Here is a 23189-nt window from a genome sequence, read left to right on the forward strand (position 1 = left end):
TTCCCTACTCCTAGCACTGTCCATATTTCCCTGCCAAATGCAACACTTACTTTCATAGGATCAAGGATTTGAGGAATGGAAGAACCTTAGCGATCCCTTCCGAAAAAGATTTAATTCAGGAATCCTCTCTCCAACTTCCTTGTCAGAGGATGGTCCTAGCTCTATTAAACATTCCCGGAGTATCACATTGCTGGAGAGCTTTCACGGATCAAGAGGTTTTCCTTGTGTCCAGACTAGCTGTATGATCCTAAACAAATCACAGCATCTCTTGAGTCTGCGTTTCTATAAAGCAAGAAGAAGTAATGATTTCCAAGGTCATACAAGTCACAGAATTCTTCCTAATTATTTTAATGGCAGTAAGCAAAATAAAATGCTTGCTTGTAACATCTTTGGCTCTGAAGGATATTGTCCAAAGGGTGAGGCTGGTGTTTAAGGGGCAGGGACAGTAATTTTTAACACCATCCAATAAGGACTTTTCAATGCTACCGAGCAGCGGGTCTACATACTGTTCCCTAAAAGGACACCTCCTGGCTACTTGTTCCTTAACTTCCCGCTGCCCAGTCTGCCACTGAAAGCCCCACATGGCACTTAGGGAGCTCTCACCATGCATCCATTATTATCGTTATTACTATTATTATTCTGATTTGTTCACAGAAAAACATTACTACCAAAGTCAGTGGTTGATCTTCTATCCTTATCTACTTATCTGCAATATTTTTCACTGTTGCCCACTCCCATTCTTTAAAAATTATCTCCTTTCTTAGCCCCAGTACAATCAATCTTTGATTCTCCTTTGCAATGTTTTGATCACTTTTTTATGCCTATCCCTTGAAAATGAGTCATTTCTTTGGACCTCCGATCTTCACCAGGGAGAATGCTAAACTCCAGCTCTCCTTCTTTCCCTGCCACTGTTTGATCTTACACAGGTCGTATTCTCTCTGGGCCTCATTTGTCCCTGAGAAAAGAGAAGGAGCTGGAGTGATTATGTGGAATGTCTCTTCAAGCTGTACACTGCTATGCTAGTCATCTTAATCCCATTCCTGCATTCCTTCAGTATGTGGTAGAGTTTCAGAAAGCAAGTATAGGTCTGTGATGATGCTAATACCACCAAGAAATCATTCATTCCAGTATGGGGAGAAACCTTAAACACCATCTGGTCTGAAACCTTTGTTTTACAGATGAGGGAACCTAGGTTCAGAGAGGGTACTTGATTGCCTCAAAGCAGAGACAAGATAATAAGGAGGTCTCCTGGGCTCTCACTTGTTGCAAAGTAAGAGTTTAAGTGTTTTCTGGATCTGGTTAAAGTGCATAATGATATCAGAGTAAAACGTCATATGGAAGGTATAAATTGATCTAGAACACATTAAAGCCTTCCCCTCCCCCTTTAAAAAAATCTACTTTACTATAAGAATTTTGGAGAGAGATCTGCTATCGGTGGTGCTTTATACAAAATAGCATAATCTGATAACATAAAACATTTTAGATTTGTGTTTTTAAATAGCCAAATAAAACAAAACATCAAGTCACAGATTACATATATTTACATTAATTCAAATGTCCAAAGCACAGTACAGTAGGGTCTATTTAATAGTTCACATAATTTAAGATTTACATATACACAAGCACATGAACCAATATTAGTTTGCTAGAACAAGGATTTAAGAAGTTACTCGGACATTTTGGTATTGACACTTACATATTTATGGCAACAAATTATGATGACTTTAAATTTTCAATGAGATCTTTTGTACAAGAATACAGAATGGGAAGAATGTACAAAATGAAAAGACAGGCGAACAAATGTACTTTCCTTGAACTATTTCTACAACACCATATAGGATGTGGCATTATCCAGTACATTTTATCAGTGTAGTCTATTCATTCTGGTCTGAAATGGTAATTTTGGCTGAATAATCCCCAAATCTAACTTTGCTTTAGGCTTTATAATTAATTGATGCTTGATTCTTCTTTCTACATCTTTTAAAAATGAAATTGGACACTAGTGTTTTTCTTTAAAATAACTCTGGTACTAGTAAGTCAGCAAAGTCTATTTTTGAAGGACACTAATACATAAAGTTTATTTTTTCTTTCAATATCCTAGACAAAGAGACAATGGGAGTCATATCACCTTTGGGCCTACTCTGAAATTACCAATAGTGCTAAAAGCTAAGATATTGTTATCTAGAACTTAAACTTTGGAAAACAACCCCATCTTTCTCTGGCACATTGAGGAACTAAAGTGCTTTACCTCATTTCCTACCAATCATTTTAAGAGACAATTTGGTTGTATTTCAAAGAACAAAACAACACAATTTCTGTCCTGCTGTTTATTTTGCAGACCACACACAAAGTTAAATATGAAGAGATTAAATTATGACATCATACAAATATAGGCACAAATTAAGTGGACGCCACAAAAGGTGTGTCAGAAAACACTGAATTGACTGAATCTGAGTCAGATTTCCCCCTCGTGGACTTTAGGATGCCCTCAGCTATCACTGCCTCGCTGGGAAAGAGCCTGACTTTCCCGTTCTGCCCTGCTGCAGTATCCTTCAGGGGTTCCAAAAACACCACTCTTTTACCTGCACCTGCCTTCCGTTCATCAGCGGAGGCATCACTAGCGGGGCCAGGACTGAGAATCGATGAATGGGCATTGCTTTGGTGTAGCATATTTTTCTGTCTCTTGGTTTTACACTTGCAGGGACATGGAGTCAGATAGAGGTACAAAAGTACCAAAACGATACTGGCCACGCAAGCAGCAAGAGTGGTAAAAGCTGTATTAAATGCCTCATGAGCATGGGATCTGCTTACAGTGACATTGCTCACATTTATTGTGACGTCCACAGTTTCATTTAACAGGCGTTGCTTATTCATTGCGATACAAGAATACACTCCAGCATCCTCAAAACGAGGGCTTTCTATAACCAGACTTCCATTGTGAAACACGTAAAAGTTTTCCATCTCTTTATCCGGCTCTAGCAGTCTGTTATCTGGACCCACCCAGATGAAATCGGTATTTGCATTACCTGTCTTGCTGTCACAGTGAACCATCAGTCTTTCCCCGACCTGAGCCTCATGAATAAAGCCAAGCGCACGAAAGGAACCATTGATGATGCTGTCAGAGCAATTCATAAAGCTATCCTGGAGCAGAAGTACCTGACGCGAGTGCCTGGAGTCAGACCACAGGCGACAAGTGTAATCGTTCTTAAAATCCATCACTGAGCTAAAATGCCTACGATACCAAAAGACCAGCAAGGAGTACAAGGAACAGTCACAGACAAATGGGTTTCCATGAAGGTAGATGCCTCTCAGCTGTTTTCCTGGCACTAAATTTATATGGTGCATTGGCATGGAAGGAATTCGGTTATAAGAAACATCTAAAAACATCAGTTCTGCCAGCTTGAACCTTCCAACATACAAATCCATCGGAAACTGTGTGAGAAAATTTCCACTTAAGTAGAGTTTCTGCAACTGGGAGAGCCCTCCAAACGCTGAAGGATCGAGATAGGATATGTGATTGTTGTAAAGCAGAAGCACTTCCAGAACCTTCAACTCTTGGAATACAGCATTTTTCACCGTCTTCAGCTTATTGGACGATAAGTCAAGACACTTCAAATTTGGAGTTGTGGAAAAACTGCCCGTGGAAATGCTGGTGATGTTGTTATGACGAAGAATTAGGGTGTTCAGCTTTGCAAACGATACTGGAATCCACTCAGAATCCAGAAGCCCAATTCTGTTATAACTCAGGTCCAGTCTCTTCATCAGTCTGAAAAGGTTCCCAGGCACCTTTGACAGGTTTTTGTTGGTGCAGCTGACGATGTCAGTGGCACAGATGCAAGCGGTGGGGCACACCCCAGAGGCACCAGGGCCCACAGTCACTGTGATCATCAGCAAACACAGCAGCTCCCTGCAGCCCGGTCTGACGACGGCTCCAAGCAGGGTGGGCAGAGTGTGTACACGTAACGACATTATGGTCGCCTCTGAGTCTCTTCCCGGTGTCTTTTCCACCGGCTCAGCCTCCCACCAGTGAACCTGGCAAACAATTAATATTTCAGAGGGAGTAAAAAGCAGAAACTGACTACCACTAGTTAACCCATAAGAGCCATACCTTACTTTCTTTCCAATAACTTTTGAAATGGGTTTTATTTCACAATAGGGAGCTCTGTGTTGCCTCTTCACTGTTAAATGTATTTTTTCCTCTTTCCTGGGTTAGTCCTGCTTATAAAAATTTACAGTCACATTCTCTCCATACAACCCACCGTCTCACCCACCATCAGAAACTCAATTTTTTCCTAAGGTGCATCCTGCGTTGTTGTTGTTGTTGTTTTAAACTCCCTCCAACAGACACAACTATACGCAAACGTAGGCTACAAACAATTAAACGGAAATACTTAGCAACCACCCATCCAGAAAAAAACTCACGGTGCTGGGGAGCCTCGCGGGCTCCGGGGAGGCTGCCTACGCAGTGCCTTCCGAAGGTCTGCGCGTCCGTCTGTCCGTGTCTGTCACTCTTGCACCTTCCGACTTCTTTTCCCTCTGGCTCCCGGCGGGCGGCAGCCTCCAGCCGGCTCTCAACTTTGAGGAGTTTCAAGCAGCCGCGGCGACAGCAGCAGCCCTGGACGCAGCAGCCAAGCTCTTCGCTGGCTCCCGGGGACTCTCCCGGACTCCTCTCATTGCAGGCTGAAGGTACCGCCTCGGCGCTCTGGCCGCCGTGTGCCCGCGCGCGGGACGCCCCGCTCCCGAAGCCGGGGCCGCGGGAGGGGGCGCAGGCAGCAGGGCGGCAGCGGGCGGCCCCGCCTCTCCGCACTCGGGAGGCTGTAGGACGCGGGGTTCCCGCGCGCCTGGGGCCGGGAGAGGGGCTAGGGGCCCGGTCCCACCCCTGCGCGTCCTGCCTCCTGCGGGGAGCAGCTCGGAGCCTGCGGGAGGGAGCAGGCTGGGCGCGTGGTGGGGGGCGCGCGATGCGGAGGGGGCGGCGGCGCAGCCAATCCGAGAGGCGGCCGGCGCCCCCTCATACCGCCCGGCGGCCTCGCCGCCTCCTCCCGCTTTCCTCCTCCAGCTCCCACCCGGACCTCTAGAACGGCCGCGCAGAGCGGGGAGGGGGCAGGGGTCCACACCAGAGGTCCAGACTCTCGTCCTAGGGTCAAGATGCCTAACCCACTCGCCTACCAATTACGTCCCTTCGTCCAGCTCCAAGCCGGGCGGTAATGGGGTCGAGGAAGGCTAAAGGGGACAGGCCTAGCCACCGAGGGAGGGGTCTCACCCTTGGAGAGCCACTTCGCGGCGGCAGCACAGGTTACGTCTCTCTCCCCACCCGGGCCAAGGAGTCCCCGGACCTCTTAGAGCTTTGCTTTGGGGCGAGGGCCAAGGAGGCTTTGCCTGCGCCAAGTGCAGTTGACTGTCTGGGTTTACAAAATAAACCCAGAAGCAGCCTGACGTCTCCGCTCGCTTCTGGGGAGGAGATCGCGGGGAGGGAAGTCGGGAACGTTTCCTCTCCACAGGGATCTCTGCTGGGAGGAAGTAACCGGGAAATCGCCGCGGGGACACCCCTCACCTCCCTGGGAAAGTTCTATCCCTTTCCTGACTCAGGAGGCGGCAACAGGGATGGTGTCCAATTCAAGAAGGAGGAGGGCAGAAAAGAAGGCTTGGAGCCGACCTTCCAGCTGGAATGCAAAGATAAGAGTATTAACCCAAATAATAATAATAATAATCCCAGAGCAGACCTTTTTTTCTTTTTCTTTTTTCTCTCTTCTCCTTCCCCTCTTCTCTCTCCGTCTCTCTCTCCCTCTCTCTCTTTTCTCTTTCGTTCTCTTTCTCTTTTTCTCTCTCTCTTTTCCTCTGTCTCTGTCCCCGCCACCTCCCCTTCTTTTGCAAGCGTGCTCGTGGCGCGTGCTGGACAGGGAAGTAAGGGACGTGTGCGCGGAGGCTCTTCATCCCTTCCAGAGATGCCGCGGCCGACCAGCGCGCTTTGGTTCAGCAGGCACAGAAGGTGCAAGCCGCACAAGGCCATTCAGAAATGAGGTGGAGGCTGTGAGGCTGATGAGCTTTACGATTAAAAATCCATTTTTGTTTAATTCCAAGATAAGTTTTAACGATGAGATTTGAGTGAGTCAGATCGCCCATTTGCCCATTATATCCGGATTAAAAGAAATAAATTACTGCCTTGACAAAAGATGCCAACCACAGTGGAATGAAAAGCAACCAAATTGAGGAAACAGATGGGGCAGGATAGATAACTTGTAATATTACTTACAAATAAAAATGATGAGGACAACCAATTCTTCCTCCCCTCCCCCGCACACCTTTTCACTTGAGCAATCTTGAATTTAGTGAAAGTTGTTTCCTACGTGGTCCGTGAGTCATTGCTATGGTCAGGCAGATTTGTTAGACCAACGCCTAATTTAAATAGAATTGTTTGTGGAATAAAGCCGGGCTAGCACTAATAAATCTAGACATTTTCAGATGAGGATAACTTGATTCAGATTAATTTATTTCATGAAAAGTTGAATTTTATCATAAGAACGCAGCCTAAAATGCTTCATGCAAGCATTTCTTACTGTGCACTTTAAGGGGAGAGGCAGAAGTTGAGATTTTCTAGTATTAGGCCACACTTCCTGGGATTCTCAAAAAACTTGGTCTCCAGGCCTTCAATTTTATAGAGTTAGAATAGTTAATACAGAGGAATAGAATTAAAATCGCTCAGAGGAATATTTTTTAAATGACTAATAAATGACCAGGTTTTTGCAGGATTTTACTAATTAACGTCGTATTTTAAGGAAACCATGAAGGCAGAAGAAAGACTTGTATTTAATGCAAAAATAGTCTAAAAAGAATAAGCGATTCAAAAAGTGGAAACAGGAAGGTTATATTATTATAACTACAGGCATATTGTAGAAACATTATGCAGAGATTACACAGCAACAGTAAACTAAATGCACTCAAAATCCATAGACAAGGCTATTTATCCATTTGAAGACCTGATTTGGGGGATTTCACATGTTTGTGAAAGGGAAGAACGTTGTAAAACGATTGAGTTTACTAGCTGGGAGGAAAGAAAGATAAGAGTTGATCTTAAGGTATAAGATGTGACCTTATTTTGTGGAGGATAACATTTTTATCTTTCTAGCATCCCTTCTCCTTCTTCTAACAGATTCCCTCTTTCCACTAGAAGGTAAATTCCAAGAGGATAGCAGTTTTATCTGTTTGGGGTATTGCTGTATTCTCAGCTCTTAGAACCCTGCTTAACACATTCAATAAATTTTTGATAAATGAAATGATGAATAGGGAACCTATTCAAAGTGGTTAAGGTAACGGTTTACCCCAACTGAATCTGCTGGTTGCTGTCCTGCCTTTTATGCTTTGAAAGCTTGTCTTAAAAACGAAGGAGAAGAAAGAGAAAGAGGAGTCTTGTAAATGTTATTTGAGTCCTGGATCTGGTAGTACCTGAAGGCCACTGCATACTTTTACTTCCTTTTTAATTATATTTTCCACCCCACCCCCCTTTTTTAGCTTAAATTATTTTGAGTTGTATATTGCTTGTAACGGACAGAGTACTAACACATGTAATGATGGTGATAATAAATATGTACTGAGCCATTATTATATGCCAGACATTGAGCTATGCGTTTTATATGCATTATTTCATTTATTGCTCACCACAGCCCTGTGACATTATATAATCCTATAACCCAGATGGTAAACAACTGTGTTCCAAATTATTTGAAAATGAAATGGGATGCAATTATCTCAAGGTTCTATTTGAAGGATTTAGATTAAACAGAAGAGAGACGTTTCTGCCAGGGTGGTTCCAACCTGGAATGGGTTGCCAAGACAGATGGTTGAGTTGCCTTCTCAGGAGTTTAAAATAGGATGCGATAGATAGTCCTCTGGCCTCTTCCACGTGACATAATACATTGGAATTTTTGACCATTCAGTAATGACTCCAAGGGATAGTAGAATGTGGCTTGACACTTGACATAATTCTGAATCTAGTATGCTGAGAAGGGTGTGTGGTCATGTGAGTGTCTAGCTGGGTTTGGAAATACTTTCTGCCTGAGGCAATAATTTGAGGTGATGAAATCACAGGAGTTCTAGCCCTGTAATTTCCACAATTTCTCAGGTTGTAATCAAAGATTTAAGGAATTAGAGATATGAGACAAGAAATTAATAGCGCATGTTTGATGATTCTAAGTCATTTTTACTAATAATTAACACTTCAATAGCACTTTATGTCCTAAGAAGGGCTTTCACATTCTTTATCTCCTTTGACTCTACCATGCGTCCTGTAGTCAGGTGGAATTTATACACTGGCAGATATCTTGTTGCCCCTTTTTTTGGCGTGAGGCACACTGGGTGTTCTTTGGAGATGGAGCTCACTGGGGTCACTGATTGCTGCATGCAGGAGCTTCCTGTGGAGTCTCATCACTCTGGCGGGCAGCACTCTTAATAGGATTTTTACAGTGTGACTTAGCTTGAACCCACAAGAAAAACGTACCTTTGCCCAGCAACTATGGAAGTGCACTCAGCTCCTACAGCATCCTGTTCTTCTCTTGGCCTGCTCCAGTTGGTTTTTGTAAATTACTTAAGATTTTTTATAGAACCAGATCTCTCACACAATCCTGTGTCTTTCATTATATGGAGACACATTTTCAGGGAAAACTCAGACTCCAGCTCCTGTGCTTTCTGAACTCCAGGAGGCATGGGTCAGCTTGTGGCATGTTTCTCTGGACGCTCCCTTTACTTGGCTGGAAATGGGGGGATAGAATGGGAGTATTCTGCAGGAGGTACTGCATGTCCTCCCCAGGAAGAGCTCACAATGGGGCTACTCTTTAAGCAATCTCCACTCACTCATCTGGTTGTTCTGTCTCTTATCTTCATTGACATAGGCTAGACAGTTTTTTGTTTTTTAATTCACTTGAGATAAAATCCACATGACATAAAATTCACCATTTTAACCATTTTAAAGTGCGCAGTTCAGTGATTGTTTAATATACTCACAATACTGTGCAACCATCACCACTATCTTAATTATAGAATACAGATGCTCCTCAATTTACAATGGGATTACATTCCAAAAAAAAACTCAATAAATAAGTTAAAAGTGCATTTATTACACCAAATCTTCCGAACATCATAGTTTAGCCTAGCCTACCTTAAATGTGCGCAGAACACTTACACTAGCCTACAGTTGAGCAAAATCGTCTAACACAAAGTCTATTTTATGTTTAAAAAAAGTGTTGAATTGCTCATGGAATTCATTGAATACTATACTGAAAGTGAAAAACAGAATGATTGTATGAGTACTTGAAGTATGGTTTCTACTGAATGTGTATCACTTTTGCACCACTGTAAAGTTGAAACATCCTAAGGCAAACTGAACCATCATAAGTCAGGGACTGTCTGTATTTTCATCACCCCAAAAAGAAGTCCTATGCCCATTAAGCAATTACTCCTATTTTCCTTTCTCTCAGCCCCTGGCAACCACTAATGTACTTTCTGTTTCTATGGATTTGCCTATTCTGGACATTTTATATAAATGGAATCATTCAATATGTGTCTTTTTGTGTCTGGCTTCTTTCACTTAGCATGTTTTCTAGGTTTGGACGGGGATTTTTAGCTAAGGGTTGCAGAATCTGTTAGGATCACACTGTTGAAAGACCTGCATAGGTTAGCTGCACTTGAACTTAGAATGTGGTTGTGGGGACCAAAGTTCCATTTACCCAGAGTCTTGAATTATAAAAGTATTAAAACTCTGTGTGATTGCAGAAACCTACCAAAATTACAAGGTGAGGAGATTTAAGAGGTGATCTAAAATTTAGCTTCAGCAGAAACATTTAGGCTGGGCTCGGTGGCTCATGCCTGTAATCCCAGCACTTTGGGAGGCCGAGGCTAGTGAATCACTTGAGGTCAGGAGTTGGAGACCAGCCTGGCCAACATCTCTGCTGGTGAATCCCTGTCTCTAATGAAGTTACAAAAATTAGCCAGGCATGGCAGCACACGCCTGTAATCCCAGTTACTCAGGAGGCTGAGGCAGGAGAATCGCTTGAACCTGGGAGACAGAGGTTGCAGTGAGCGGAGATCACACTATTGCACTCCAGCCTGGGCGACAGAGCAAGACTCCGTCTCAAAACACAAAACAGAAAACCCATTTAACCTCTCCAGAAACCTCAAGAGTTAATTGAGGATGTAACAATTGACTATTTCTAAAGGTCCTTTCAGCTTCAAAAAATTAACTTGATTTTCTGATAACAATGTGTCCTCTGTTGCCCAAGTCCCAGGAACCCTAGGTTTTGTTTCTTCACCCGCCAGTTAGCACTGCCCTGGGCAGACGTCAGTCCCATTGCTACTTCAGGAAAAGTAACTTAAGGCAAGTTCTTTACAGTTGAGAGATCACTTTAATCTATTAAGTATTCTATTGTGATGGGTATCACATGTTCATTGCAGTATTTTGTTAATGTGCAACAGGGATGTGGGTAAATAAATTCGTGTACATCCATCTGGTATAATATACATTCTTACTGAAATAATGTGGCAGGGGACTATCTGGTGACAAAGCAAAAAAATTACAAAATGATATGGTTCCAGTTATTGTAAAAGAAAAAAATATATATGTATGTTAATTATATGGTATGCATAGATAATCAAATGAAAAATTATGTACCTGTGCCATAACAGTGTTTCTTTTAACATATTTCTTCTCTTTCCTTATCTGTATTCTATTATTCTAGAGTCCTTTGTGAGAAGAAAAAGTACAATGAAAACTTAATAGTTTTTAAAGTCATGTGCATCAATGTTTCTGCTTAATTTGGTTCCTACTTCAGAATCAACTACTGTACTTTCAGAGAGAAAAACCCTCTTGTGGCTTCTCAGGCATTAAGTGACTCAGACCTCCCCTGTTTGAGGCATGATAATTGCTGTCCTGCTTTAGCTCTGCATTGTTTATTTGGCAGATATTTACTGAGCATCCACTGTGTGCTAGGCGCTATTCTTTAGTCTGAGAATTATAGCCATGCATAAATGCTGCAATAGCCATACAAGTCTGACTAAAATTAGGCACATAATAGACATTTAAATATTTCTTATTGCCCAGTTGTCCACATTCTCACGTTTAGGGTTCAACAACCTTGGGTGTGATCAACTCCCAATAGCTGTGAGTCCTCCCCGATGGCACATTCTTAGTCCAGCCTTGGTGAAGGTGGCATGGTCCCCTGCCCACACTGCTTTTTGTTTTTCAATGAGAAATAAAAGTAAAAATAACAACTAAAAAGATTTTTCCTAATTCTTAAAGTACTGTACTATGTGCTTATTGTAAAAAAAAAAAAAAAAAAGTTACAGGAAAAAGAATCAAAGAATGCCATTTACAATCTCACTGGTAAGTTACAATTTCTGCTCAAAGAATAAATCCATTGAAATGAGGAACCTGAGAAGTTTGCAAAAGGAGGATCTTTTTTCTTTGTCATAATTATATAATGAGAGAAACAAGCAAACCTCTTTTTAAATACTTTAACATTCTCAGCTTTAGGAATAAAATAAGCAGATGAAAATTTGCTTTAAAAAACTCAGTGTGTCAAAACTATGCATCTAGCATTATAGTTATATCTTGAGATTTTGGTCATAAATGGCAGGTGCTCTAGTTTTTATTTTGCTCATTGTTAGCCTGAAGAGATCATCTGATTGAATTCTCAAACGCTATTATATCCCTCAAAACTGGGGTTAATTTTGCCTCTCTGATAAATATGGATAATATTTAACAAACCCAGTTTAGAGAACTATATGAAGCATTCAGAGTCCTATTTTATGCCCTTTAAAAAAATTTGATTTCCTGTAGCAGTAACTAATTTATCATAGCTTTATAAAGGGAATCTAATTATTCAAAGTAATATCTAATTTGAAGCAGCCATTATTCACCAACCAATGTTAACACTAAACAAAATAAAATTGAGAGAGAAAAGAATCAACTCTCTCCATTATACAGTCAGCACTATTGCGAATACTTATTCAATTATTTTCAGCAAACACAAGGCCCTCTGTGGTATTTGCCCCATGGGTAATATTCTCTGGAACTCTGACCTTTCAGTTTGTGACAGTGAAAAGAAACATCACATTAATATAGGAGAAGACAGAAGGACCTCTCGAAAGACCCAAGAAAGTGGTCTTGATAATAAGACCTACCACTTATTATATTCTCACCATATACCAGGCTTCTCATTTAATTCTTATAAAGGGCTACAGAGATGGGCATTAGCATCCCCATTTTCTAATGAGGGCCATGGGGCTTTGTTGGTTTATATAACTTGCCCAATATTAGTGGTAGAAGCAGATTTCTCGCAGAAGTCTGCCTTGCTCTGGATTGATGCTTAACAATTAGTTCTAATGCTTCCCATTTAGGGAGTAGCAAGGTCAGCCATAATTTAAATTCCATTCAGCAAATATTGTTAGTCCTGGCCACACTCCCAGGGCCGTGATATGGTTGCTCTCCTCTAGGAATTTGTAGTATTATTAGAAATAATTGTAGGATATAAGGTGGTATAGAATTCAATTCCAAATTGGATAAAACCATGAGCCAAAGTATTTGCAACAGAAAATGTATACTTTGGGCGTTCAAAAATTCCAAATATTCCAATTCAGAATTTTAGATCTTACTCATTTTATTGGAAAAGTATCTGATTCAACAAAGTAAATTGTATGCAAATAAAAATATAATCTGGGGAAAATCATTAAACGGTCAGAGAAGAAAATTGTCTTAGAATTAAGCAGTACTAACATGAATCCCTATCAGTCATCTTATCTGTGGCACTCACAATAAAGAATTATAAGCAAGGAAAGTAGTGTCTCTCTCCTGCACATACCAAGGAACTGAAACACCTTCTAATTAAATGCCAAATAGAGTATTGAATAAAGAATCAAATCCCTGGATTTTGTTCCAGAACATCCGTTTATTAACTATATAACCCTAGGTAAATGACTTAACCTTTTGGATTCTCAGCTTCCCCATTTGTAAGATGGAAATGCAGTACTAATATGTACACTTTAATTTCACAAAGTTGACTGAGATGAAACATGTAAAAAGTGCTTTGGTGAACTATAAAGCTGTAAAAGAGTACTTGCCTTATTGCCTTTGTGCCTTGGATGTGGTCTGACGCAGCACAGATGTTTAACAAATGTTTGTTGAACCTAATGGCTAGGTTTATGTGCAAAATAAACAGAGCTGGAGAGGTGTCTCAACACAATGATGTTTGTACTAATTATGTGGCTCCCCCGAGCCTGGCTGTACCAGAGTCCAGCAGGTCCTCATTTCGCTCAGCTCTGCCTTACTCTCCATGGTGCTCTCTCTCAGCTGCTGCAGACTGGGATGAGTCCACTGGTCTGCATGCTTAGGCTTCTCAAAACCCCTGGGGACTTGAAGGTGGCATGTTGTGGGGAGCAACCTCAGTGACCTTTAGTAGAGAGTGAGGATCAGCAATCTCAAAACACACTGGAGAGTACCCAAAGGGGTTTTGAACTACAGGGAAAGCAAAATAAATAAATAATAATAATAATCACTTTCTCCAGAGAGCAGTTTTGACATGCTGCTACTTGCCTCTTGCATTGTGATAAAAATACATGGTAGGAAATCAATGTAGATTTCCTTGGCAGCTGTTGTATAGAAGAGGTCAGGTGCAAATCTGAACAAGTTGCTGAAGGATGAGTCTGCTCACAGACGTTTCCTACTTCATGGAAACAGCCAAATGATAGAAAACATGCTTAACATGACGATTGTTCATATTTATCTCAAAGTAAAATTTTCCATTCACTCAATATTTATTAGAACTACTGGATTTCTAAATTCCTTTTGTCTCAATTTCCTTTCCTGGGAAGGCTCTGAGAACCTTGGCTCCTTGGCTGTATTTTTAGAAAGAGAATATGCATTGCCCCAATGAACATTAATATGTTTGTTTGTAGGGGTACCTGGATGCAAGATAGGCAATAGGGTCTTCAGACAGGGCCATCTTTATAACATTGACTTAGCCCAGCTTGACAGGTCCAGAAACTCGATATTTTTGGTGTCCCAGGGCTAATTTTACACATGGAGAGGGACTTAAAATATAAACCAAAAGGCCAGGTGTGGTGGCTCACGCCTGTAATCCCAGCACTTTGGGAGGCCAAGGCAGGCGGATCATGAGGTCAGGAGATCGAGACCATCCTGGCTAACATGGTGAAACCCATCTCTACTAAAAATATGAAAACAAAAAATTAACAGGGCGTAGTTGCGGGCGCCTGTAGTCCTAGCTACTTGGGAGGCTGAGGCAGAAGAAGAGCATGAACCCGGGTGACGGGGCTTGCAATGAGCTGAGATCACACCACTGAACTCCAGCCTGGGTGACAGAGCAAGACTCCATCTCAAAAAAAAAAAAAAATATATATATATATACCAAAAAACATACCTACCTATCTGGCATTTATTTTCTGGCTGCAAGAGAGCTTTGGGAAGCCAAGTTTATAATCACAAATATGTTTGGTGAATGTGAAATAATAAAGAAGAGTAATTCATTTGATGACTTGAATGTTTAGTGGTATCAAGCTATTGTGCATGACAAATCCATTGTCACAAGAGAGATATGTTTGCCAATAAGACCAAATATTTAGATGGGCTGGATAAGACACTGTCATCCCCAGGCAGAAGGCACGAAGCAGTTAATCAGTGAACTCTCTCTTTTTTTGAGACAGAGTCTTGGTGTGTCGCCCAGGCTGGAGTGCAGTGGCATGATCTTGGCTCACTGCAATCTCTGCCTCCCAGGTTCAAGTGATTCTCCTGCCTCAACCTCCCAAGTAGCTGGGATTACAGGCACACACACCATGCCCAGCTGATTTTTGTATTTTCAGCAGAGACAGGGTTTCACCATGTTGGCCAGGCTGGTCTCAAACCCCTGACCTCAAGTGATCCACCAACCTCGGCTTCCCAAAGTGCTGGGATTACAGGCGTGAACCACAGCAGTGGGCCTGAAGTCTTAATATACAGGAAATACAATGGCCTCATTATTCTGCTCAAATCAGAAAATTGCCCTTTCTATTAAAGATGATCTCTCCCTATTCCGTTATCAGCCCAATAACAGAGAATGCAAAGACAATACATCATAAATATGGTAGAATGGTGATCACACACAAGAGAGGCAAATGGACAAAGAACAGAAAGACATTATCAGACAGCTGAGGAGCCACGTGGAGAAAAAAGCCAGTGCCCAGAAGAATGTCATGAGATGCAGGCATTTTGCAGAGCCTCAATAAAATCAATATAAATGTGTATATCAAATATGAACTAAACAATTACATAAGCAGAAGTTAAGTTCTGTCCAATCCTTCTGATGGAATACAAAATTCCAGCAAAGACAATCATGAGGCAAGAATCATGTGCCATGCATAGAACCGGAGTACCAGAGTAAAGGCAACCACACCCTTGTAACCATCACCCAAATCAAGAAACAGGACATTACCAGCTCTCCAAAAATTCCCTCTGTTCCCTTCTAGTCACTAATTTCCCAATGTTAACCACTCTGCTGACATCTAACAACATAGATTAGCTCACCTGTTTTTATACTTTGTATAAATGGAATATATACTTTTTTGTGTCTGGTTTCTACTGCTCATCTTTATGTTGGAGAGATTCATCCATACTTTTGTATGTAGTTGTAAATCATTCTCACTGCTACTGATAGAGCCCAAATTCTGTGGCTATATCACAATTGGTTTAACTATTTTGTTGTTCATGGGCCGTTTTGTTGGAACAACATTGGAATATTTGGAACATTGTTCCACAAATTGAAACAACCATTCGTTCCAACAATCCAACAAATGGTTGTTCCAATTTTTGTCTACTAACAAGTACTGTTGCAATGAACGTTCTGTTCCCCCCAAATTCCGCCCCATTCTAGTTCTTTTGGTGAACATGTGCATACATTTCTAGTAGGTGTATGCCTTGAAATCTGTTTGATGGGTTACAGGTTATGCATATGTTCAACTCTAGTAGTAACTCCCACTTCTCCAAAGTGGTTGTACCAATTTATTATCCCACAAGTGGTATATGATAATTCTTAGTCCTTCACGTCCTTGTCAACACTTATTATTTTCCATCTTTTTCATCTTAGCCATTTTCGTGGATAGCAAGTGTTATTTTATTATGGTTTTAATTTGCATTTCCCTGAGAATTAATAAACAATTTTCTTTATGTTTATTTACACATCCTCTTTTATGAGACTTTTGCCCATTATGCTGTTGAGTTGTTCAACTTTTTCTTATTGACTTGTAGGTGTTCTTTATGCATTCTACATTTGTGTTTTTTAATCATATATATGTGTGTTTGCATTGGATATAAATTAATATATGTTAATATTTTTCTCTCACCTTGTGGCTTGCCTTTTCACTCAATTTGGGGGAACAGAAGTTTTTAGTTTTAATGTAGCCAAGTTTATCACATTTTTTCCTTTTATGATTAATGCTTTTTCATTTGCTTATTTTCTATTTAACAAAGCATTGCTGACTCCAAGGTCATGAAGATGTTCTACTCTAGAAGTTTTATTGTTTCATCTTTCAATTATTTCTGCAATCCATCTTGTATTGACTCTTGTGTGTAACGTGAAATAAACATTAGAATACCTTTTTTTCCACTTGAATGTTGAATTGACACAGCACAGTTTATCTAAAAGATTATCCTTTTCCCTACTGCATTGCAGGATCACCTTTATCATAAATCATGCCATCATATATGTGCAGATCTACTTCTGGATTCCCTGTTGTGTTTCATTGGACAGTTATCTGTTCTTGCACCAGTACCACACAGTTTTGATTGTCATAACTTTATAATAATAGTTTCTGATATCTCATAGTATAAGTCCTCTATATTTATTCTTCAAGAATACCTTGGTGATTCCCAGCTTTTACATTTTGTATGAATTTTAGGAAAACTTGTCAATTTCTAGAAAAAGAAGAACCTGTAGCTTAGATTTTGACCAAAATTGCATGGATGAATGTATGTATTTGGAGAGAACTAACATCTTTACAATATTGAGTCTTCCAATTATAATGATGCATATACTTCCACTTATTTAGCTCTCCTTTAATTTTTCTCAATAATATTTTAGTTTTCAGTTAGAGATCTTGCACATCTTTAATTAGATTTATTTCTAGGTGTTTGAATTTTTTGATGCTATTGTAAATATGTTTTATTTTCTATTTGTTTATTGCCAATATATACAAATGCAACTAGTTTTTATATGTTGACTGTATATCCAGTTCCCTTCCTATATTCTCTTATTAATTCTAAGAATTTGTCCTTAGATTCTCTAGAAATTTTGAATGTGCCTGTTCTTATTGTCTGGAAATGACAATTTTATTTCTTGCTTTCCAATCTCCATGACATTTATTTCTTTCTCTGACCTTTTGCATTGTCTAGACCTCCTTCTACAATGTTAGACTGAAATGATGACAGTGGTCATTATTGACCCAGTTCCAATCTTATGGGGAAGTTTTCAATATACTACCATTGAGAATGATGTTTGCTATGGATATTTTGTAGATATTCTTTATGAGATTAAGAAAGTTCTGTTCTTAATTGATTACATGTTTTCATCACAAATGGACGTTGAATTTATCAAATGCTTTTTCTGCCTTTGAGGTGATCGTATGATTTTACTCCTTTTTATGTTAATGTGGTGAATTATGTTTATGATTTTTGAATGGTAAGCCACACTTGCACACTTGGACTAAACTTGCACTCCATTTACTGTATCAATGGATTTGGCTTCCTAATATTTTGTTAAGAATTTTTAAGTAATGTTTATGAGAAAGATGGGCTTGCAATTTTTTTTCTCACAATCCTTGTCAGGGTTTAAAAATCAAGTTTATGCTATTACAATTTTTTTTAAGTCTGGAAAGCTCACCTTCTGTTTCTGTGTTCTGGAAGAATTATACAAGACAGCTGTTAATTTTTCCTTAAGTATTTGGAGGAATTCACTGATAAACTATCTGAGCCCAGGCTTTTCTTTTTTAAAATAATGGGCTTAATTTTTAAAAAATACATCCTAAATTATTGATATTTTCATCCCTTCTCCTGTCAGTCTTGGTAAATTGTATTTTCAAAGAGTTTGTCTATTTCATCCGAATTGTCAAATTTATCAGCATAAAGTTGTTTTAAGTTTCCTTTTATTGTCCTTTTGATGCTTGTATGATCTATAGTGATATCTCCTTTTCCATTGCTGTTGTTGCAAATTTGTTTTCTCCATTTTTTTTTTTTTTTTGATCAGTCTTCTTTAGATTTTGATGTTTTTAAACAACTGACTTTGGCTTTATTGTCTTTCTTATATGTTTGATTTTTATTTCCTTGGTTTTTGCTTTTATCTTTATCATTTCTTTTTGTAAGTTTGATTCCTGCTCTCTCTCTACTTTCTTGAAATTAACACTTAGATCATTGATTTTCAGGCTTTTTCCTTTCTAATATGGAATATAAGACTATATATTTCCTTCTAAGCACCATTTTAGTTTTTTCACATGATTTTTCAAATGTAATTTTTATTATTTAAGTTTAAAAACTAATTTCTGTTTTTTTTCTTTATCCCATGGATTATTTAGAGTATATTGCTTAATTTTGAGCACTTGGGTTTTTCCTATTGTTGTTATTGATCTTTAGCTTAACTTCCATTGTGGTCAGAGAAGACATTCTGAAAGATGTCAATATTTTGAAATTGTTGAGACTTTTTTCTTGTTATGATATATTGATTCTGATAAATGTTCTTATGTTCTCTGTATACTTGAAGTGAATATGAAGTGGTCATTAGGTACCATTTTGCATACATGGCATTAGATTACATATGTTAACGTGCTGTTTATATCTTCTATATCCTTACTGATTTTTTTATTTTTCACTTTTTCTGCTACGTGTTTGAAAGAGATGCACTAATGCCTCCCACTGTGAGTGCTGATTTGTACATTTTTTTCTCATTGTTCTGTCCATTTTTGTTTAGCTTATTTTGAAGCTATATTATTAGGTGCACAGAGATTTGGGATTGTACTCATTTCCTATTGGACTTATTTATTTATAATTATGAACTGTCTCACCTTATCTCTAATAATGTTTCTTGCCTTAAAGTTCACATTGTCTGATATTAGTATAGCTAGACAGCTTTAGGAGCAGGGGCAGGTTTGTGTTTGCATGATATATTTGGCTTTCCTTTCACATTAAACATTTCTTTTTATTAGATTTGAAGATTTGGGCTTGTTTTTTATCTAATCTGACAGTATTTTACTTCAAATTTAGCTTATTTACATTCAATGTAATCACTGACATCATTGGGCTTATAGCTACCATCTTATTTTTCATTTTCTATTAAGCTCTTTTCTTTTATATTCCTTTTGTTGTCATTTTATGTTCTTTTTTCGCCCTCTCTTTCCTCTATTTTTTTTAATTATTCAATGATTTCATTTTAAAAACTTGCAAGTTTTACTTCTTTAATTCTAATAGTAACTATCCTAGAGACAGCAATATATATCCTTGATTTATTACAGAATTATACAAATTATTTTTGCCACTCCTCTGATACTATTAGACCCTTAGACCTTTTAAATGATTTATCCCTCCTGATTTTGTTCTTTTTGCCACACATCTTAGTTCTATATATATTTTATACTACAAAGGACGTTATAATTGCTGTCTTTTATAATCAATAGTGACTTACAAATATCCATGTTTACCTTCACCAATGTTTTTTATTCCTTCCTTCATTTCCATATTTTTCTGTCTGGGATTCTCTTTTCTTTCTCTCTCTCTGTTTCTCTCTCTCTCTCTCTTTTTTTTTTTTCTTTTTTTGAGGCAGGTGTCTCACGCTTTGTCACACAAGCTGGAATGGAGTGGTGTGATCATGGCTCACTGCGGCCTCAACCTCCTGGGCTCAAGCAATCCTCCCTCCTCAGCTTCCTGAGTAGCTGGGACTACTGGTGTGTGCCACTGTGCCCACTATATATATATATATTTTTTTTTTTTGTAGAGACAAGGTCTTGCTTTGTTGCCTAGGCTGAGATTATTTTCCTTCTGCCTGAAGAACATCCTTTAGTTTTCCTGAAAACATCTTTATTCTACTTTCATATTTGAAGGATATGATTGCAAGATATAATTCTAGGCTGGCAATTATTTTCTTTAAGCTCTTAAAGTTGACAATATTGTCTTCTCGCATCTATAATTTATGTTGATAAATCAACTGTGAATCTTATTGTTGCTTCTTTGAAGCTAATTTCTTTTTTTTCTTCTGGCTGCTTTTATGATTTTTCTCTTTATCTTTGGTTTTCAACAGTTTGACTATGATGTGGTTAGCTACAGTTTTCTTTGTTTATCTTGCTCCTTGTTCTTACATCAATACATAGACATTCTTATCCATTATCTCTTTGAATATTGCTTCTCCTCTATTCTCTCTCTCCTTTTTGGAACTCCAATCATATATATGTGAAAAGTTTCATATGTATCTTGTTCTTGCCATTGTTTCCATTCTTTTTTCTCTTCCTGCTTCAGGAGTAGATACTTTCTATTTATCTGGTTTCCAGCTCATTGATCCAGCCCATTATTCACTAATTATGCTGTGTGTCATCCACTGTAAACTTATCCATTTGAATTCCTAATTTCAAATATTTTTTCAATGTTTAGAGTTCTAAAATATACATGGGATTTTTTCACAGATTCCAACCTTCTAGTGAAATTCTCCTTTTTATTCATCATTTCACTATTTATTTTTCATATTAATCATAAGTATTATAAATTCCTTTTCTGGTAACTCCAATTTTTGGCTCATTTGTGGGTCAGACAGATCTGAGAAGCTTGGTTTTTTTACTCTGTCTCAGGTACTTTATATTTAGTGTTTACATTCCTAGCCAGAGAAGCATTTATATAAACACTGTCTACATTTAATGACTCAGTTTAAGAAAATGCTTACAATAATTGAAGTCTCCTTGTTTCTGAACCAAGTTTTATATCAGAAGACCACATCCTCATCTCGGGGAGAAGAGCGAAGAGAGTCAGTGTCTAAGCATTCCTGAGCACTACGCCTGTGCTTCAGTGTTCCAGCCCCATGGAAAACCCATTTCTGTACAGTATCATATCCCATAGTTAATCATACTTTTAGATTTTTTAGGAATATTTTAGTGTCATTGCTATTTAGAGATTATCTGTATCTTATATTACATATTAGATTATCTAATATGTAATATAGCATATTAACATGCTCTGATAATATAAATGTTATTTGAGCTAATTAGATAAACTTTGATTTCAATAATTGTTCATCTTTGAAACTGATGTGCCTTTATCTTAGGACTAAAGGATTATTTATCTTCTTTATATATAATACATGTTATATATTATATATTATATATAGATAGATATACTAGTAATGTAATGTGTACAGCTGTTCACATAAATTAATTCACCTATATTTAGCTTCCCCTGTATCCTGTCCCCTTAAGCTCATTGAGGGCAGAGGCAGTTTTCTTGTATCTTGTCACTTTACAGCACCTAACACAATACCTTTCATAAACATAATCTGGGCTTAGCAAGTCTGTGGATTGGATTCACTTGCAAAATCTATCCATTGCTTTAAGAGAAACCAATATTTAAAAGTAGACTTCGTTAAAAGGATATTACAGATATTACTTGCTTTGTTTAATAATTATCTGCTTTGGAGATGTGTTTGCATTTTTAATGAGTGCTTTAATTAGCTTCTATTACATATATTAGAAAACAAACTTGGAATAGTGCCACTATGTAAGTTAACTCTGCTGGTTTAACATATATTTGAGATGGAATTTGATTAAATAATTACCAAAAGTAGATATGTAAGACTGTATAAGATTGCTTTAGTAGCAAGATCAGGCAGCAATATTGATTTTTTAAATTAAGTACTAAATATACCCAGTCGAATTCAAACATTTACTAAATGATATTTTGCAATTTTCAAAAAGCCCTAACATTTAGCCCTGCAGTTGATTCCCTTAATAACTTGATAAATTAGGCAAAAAAGCAAAGAAGAAGAGGATCATGGATAGCAAGGGATTTACCCACATTTACATTTATATTGGCAGAGTCAGGACTTGAACTGAAGTCTCCTGAGGCCTAATTTGATCCTCTATCTGTATCAACCAGAAATACCTAAAATAACTCCTATGTCTATAAAGATAAATGTACCTGTAGAAAATACAACCCTCAAAACACACATTTAATTACAACTTCTTAAATGAGCACCCTCTTCCTTTTTCTTACAGCTCTTTATCCCTAGATTTTAAAGAATCAAAACACACATAAACATCTGCCTAGAGCAAACACAGGGAGTTTCCTCATGACTGGAAGCCCACATTAAAGCCACGCCTAAGGGAAGAAGGGAAGGCAGGGCTGATAACATTTTATTTATTTTAGTCCTTCTGCTTAGTTTTTGTTTGCAGGCACTGGACTGAACTTAGTTTTCAGAGCCAGAAATTATCATTGTTTGTGTATCTAAATTTGTTAATACTCTGCTTTTAGAAATTTTTATGTACAATGGATTCCAAGAGTATTTTGGGAACTTCTCAGTGGTGAAATCCAAACTGTGGTTCAGTGAAGAGCCAACAAACACAAACTGCAAAGAGCAATTGGCACAGTACACTTTTGGAGGCTATACAACTCTTCCGCTCTTCTAGCACAAGGCACAGAGTAGGTGCTTGCTACAGTTAATCGGATGAATGAATGAGAAGTACCTTAGTCCCTAGCACTGTCTCCTCAGTTCACCCAAAGATTCCCTGTGATGGCTGTGCCACCATTACAGCAGCAGTTTATTTTCTGTGCAATTTGTAGAAGAACCAGAAACCAAATTGTTACCCATGCTCCAAATTGTTATCCATGCTCCAAGGACTATTATTGGTTTTATGCCATGGCACATAAGGTCTTACCATTTCCAAGTAAGGCTTGCCCCATGCCAGTCTGTGAAAAGAAGGCATTTGCTTTTGGGTAGTAGTTGACATGCTTTGGGGCATTTATGCTGCCTCCCCAGCTCCCATCTCAGAGAATTCCCGCTATTCACAGTCACTGCTGGAAAGGACAGGCCTAAGTGGCCCTGTCCCCACTCCCATGTCTGCCTTGCCCCACTCCAGTGAGACCAGGGGTAGACTCGTGGACCACAACAATCAGACTCTCTCTTACGATTCTGAGC

The 23189-nt window shown here is 38.8% G+C and overlaps 2 protein-coding genes across 12 annotated transcripts in view; one reads left to right on the forward strand and one right to left on the reverse strand.

The window, feature by feature from the left end:
- Window positions 1-1518: 1518 nt before the first annotated feature.
- Window positions 1519-4920, reverse strand: AMIGO2 (adhesion molecule with Ig like domain 2). 3 transcript variants are annotated; one of them, XM_054527182.2, is made up of 3 exons: window positions 4423-4741; window positions 4109-4215; window positions 1519-4032 (listed from the first exon to the last, which is right to left on the reverse strand). In XM_054527182.2, exon 3 carries the CDS (start codon window positions 3967-3969, stop codon window positions 2401-2403), a length of 1569 nt encoding a protein of 522 aa, XP_054383157.1. In that variant the 5' UTR covers window positions 3970-4032; window positions 4109-4215; window positions 4423-4741; the 3' UTR covers window positions 1519-2400. The 3 variants fall into 3 exon arrangements, with proteins under 3 accessions (XP_054383157.1, XP_054383156.1, XP_002823186.3); XM_054527181.2 differs by having other exon boundaries at window positions 4114-4215; window positions 4423-4562; XM_002823140.5 differs by lacking the exon at window positions 4109-4215 and having other exon boundaries at window positions 4423-4920.
- Window positions 4439-23189, forward strand: part of PCED1B (PC-esterase domain containing 1B) — a 160257-nt gene continuing 141506 nt past the window's right edge. For 4 of the 9 annotated variants that reach the window (XM_054527183.2, XM_063712136.1, XM_063712131.1 and 1 more), the window contains exon 1: window positions 4547-4686. The gene's annotated coding sequence lies outside the window, so the exon portion shown is untranslated. Of the gene's footprint in view, window positions 4687-5227; window positions 5293-23189 lie in introns of those variants that run through there. The other 5 variants (XM_063712132.1, XM_063712134.1, XM_054527184.2 and 2 more) reach the window with 4 other exon arrangements.

This window comes from Pongo abelii, chromosome 10 (assembly GCF_028885655.2).
Source record: "Pongo abelii isolate AG06213 chromosome 10, NHGRI_mPonAbe1-v2.0_pri, whole genome shotgun sequence".
Taxonomy (NCBI): domain Eukaryota; kingdom Metazoa; phylum Chordata; class Mammalia; order Primates; family Hominidae; genus Pongo; species Pongo abelii.

What these genes read in the sequence shown, in the direction of transcription:
- AMIGO2 (XM_002823140.5), bottom strand. Translation starts at nt 3,969, where the DNA reads ATGTCGTTACGTGTACACACTCTGCCCACCCTGCTTGGAGCCGTCGTC.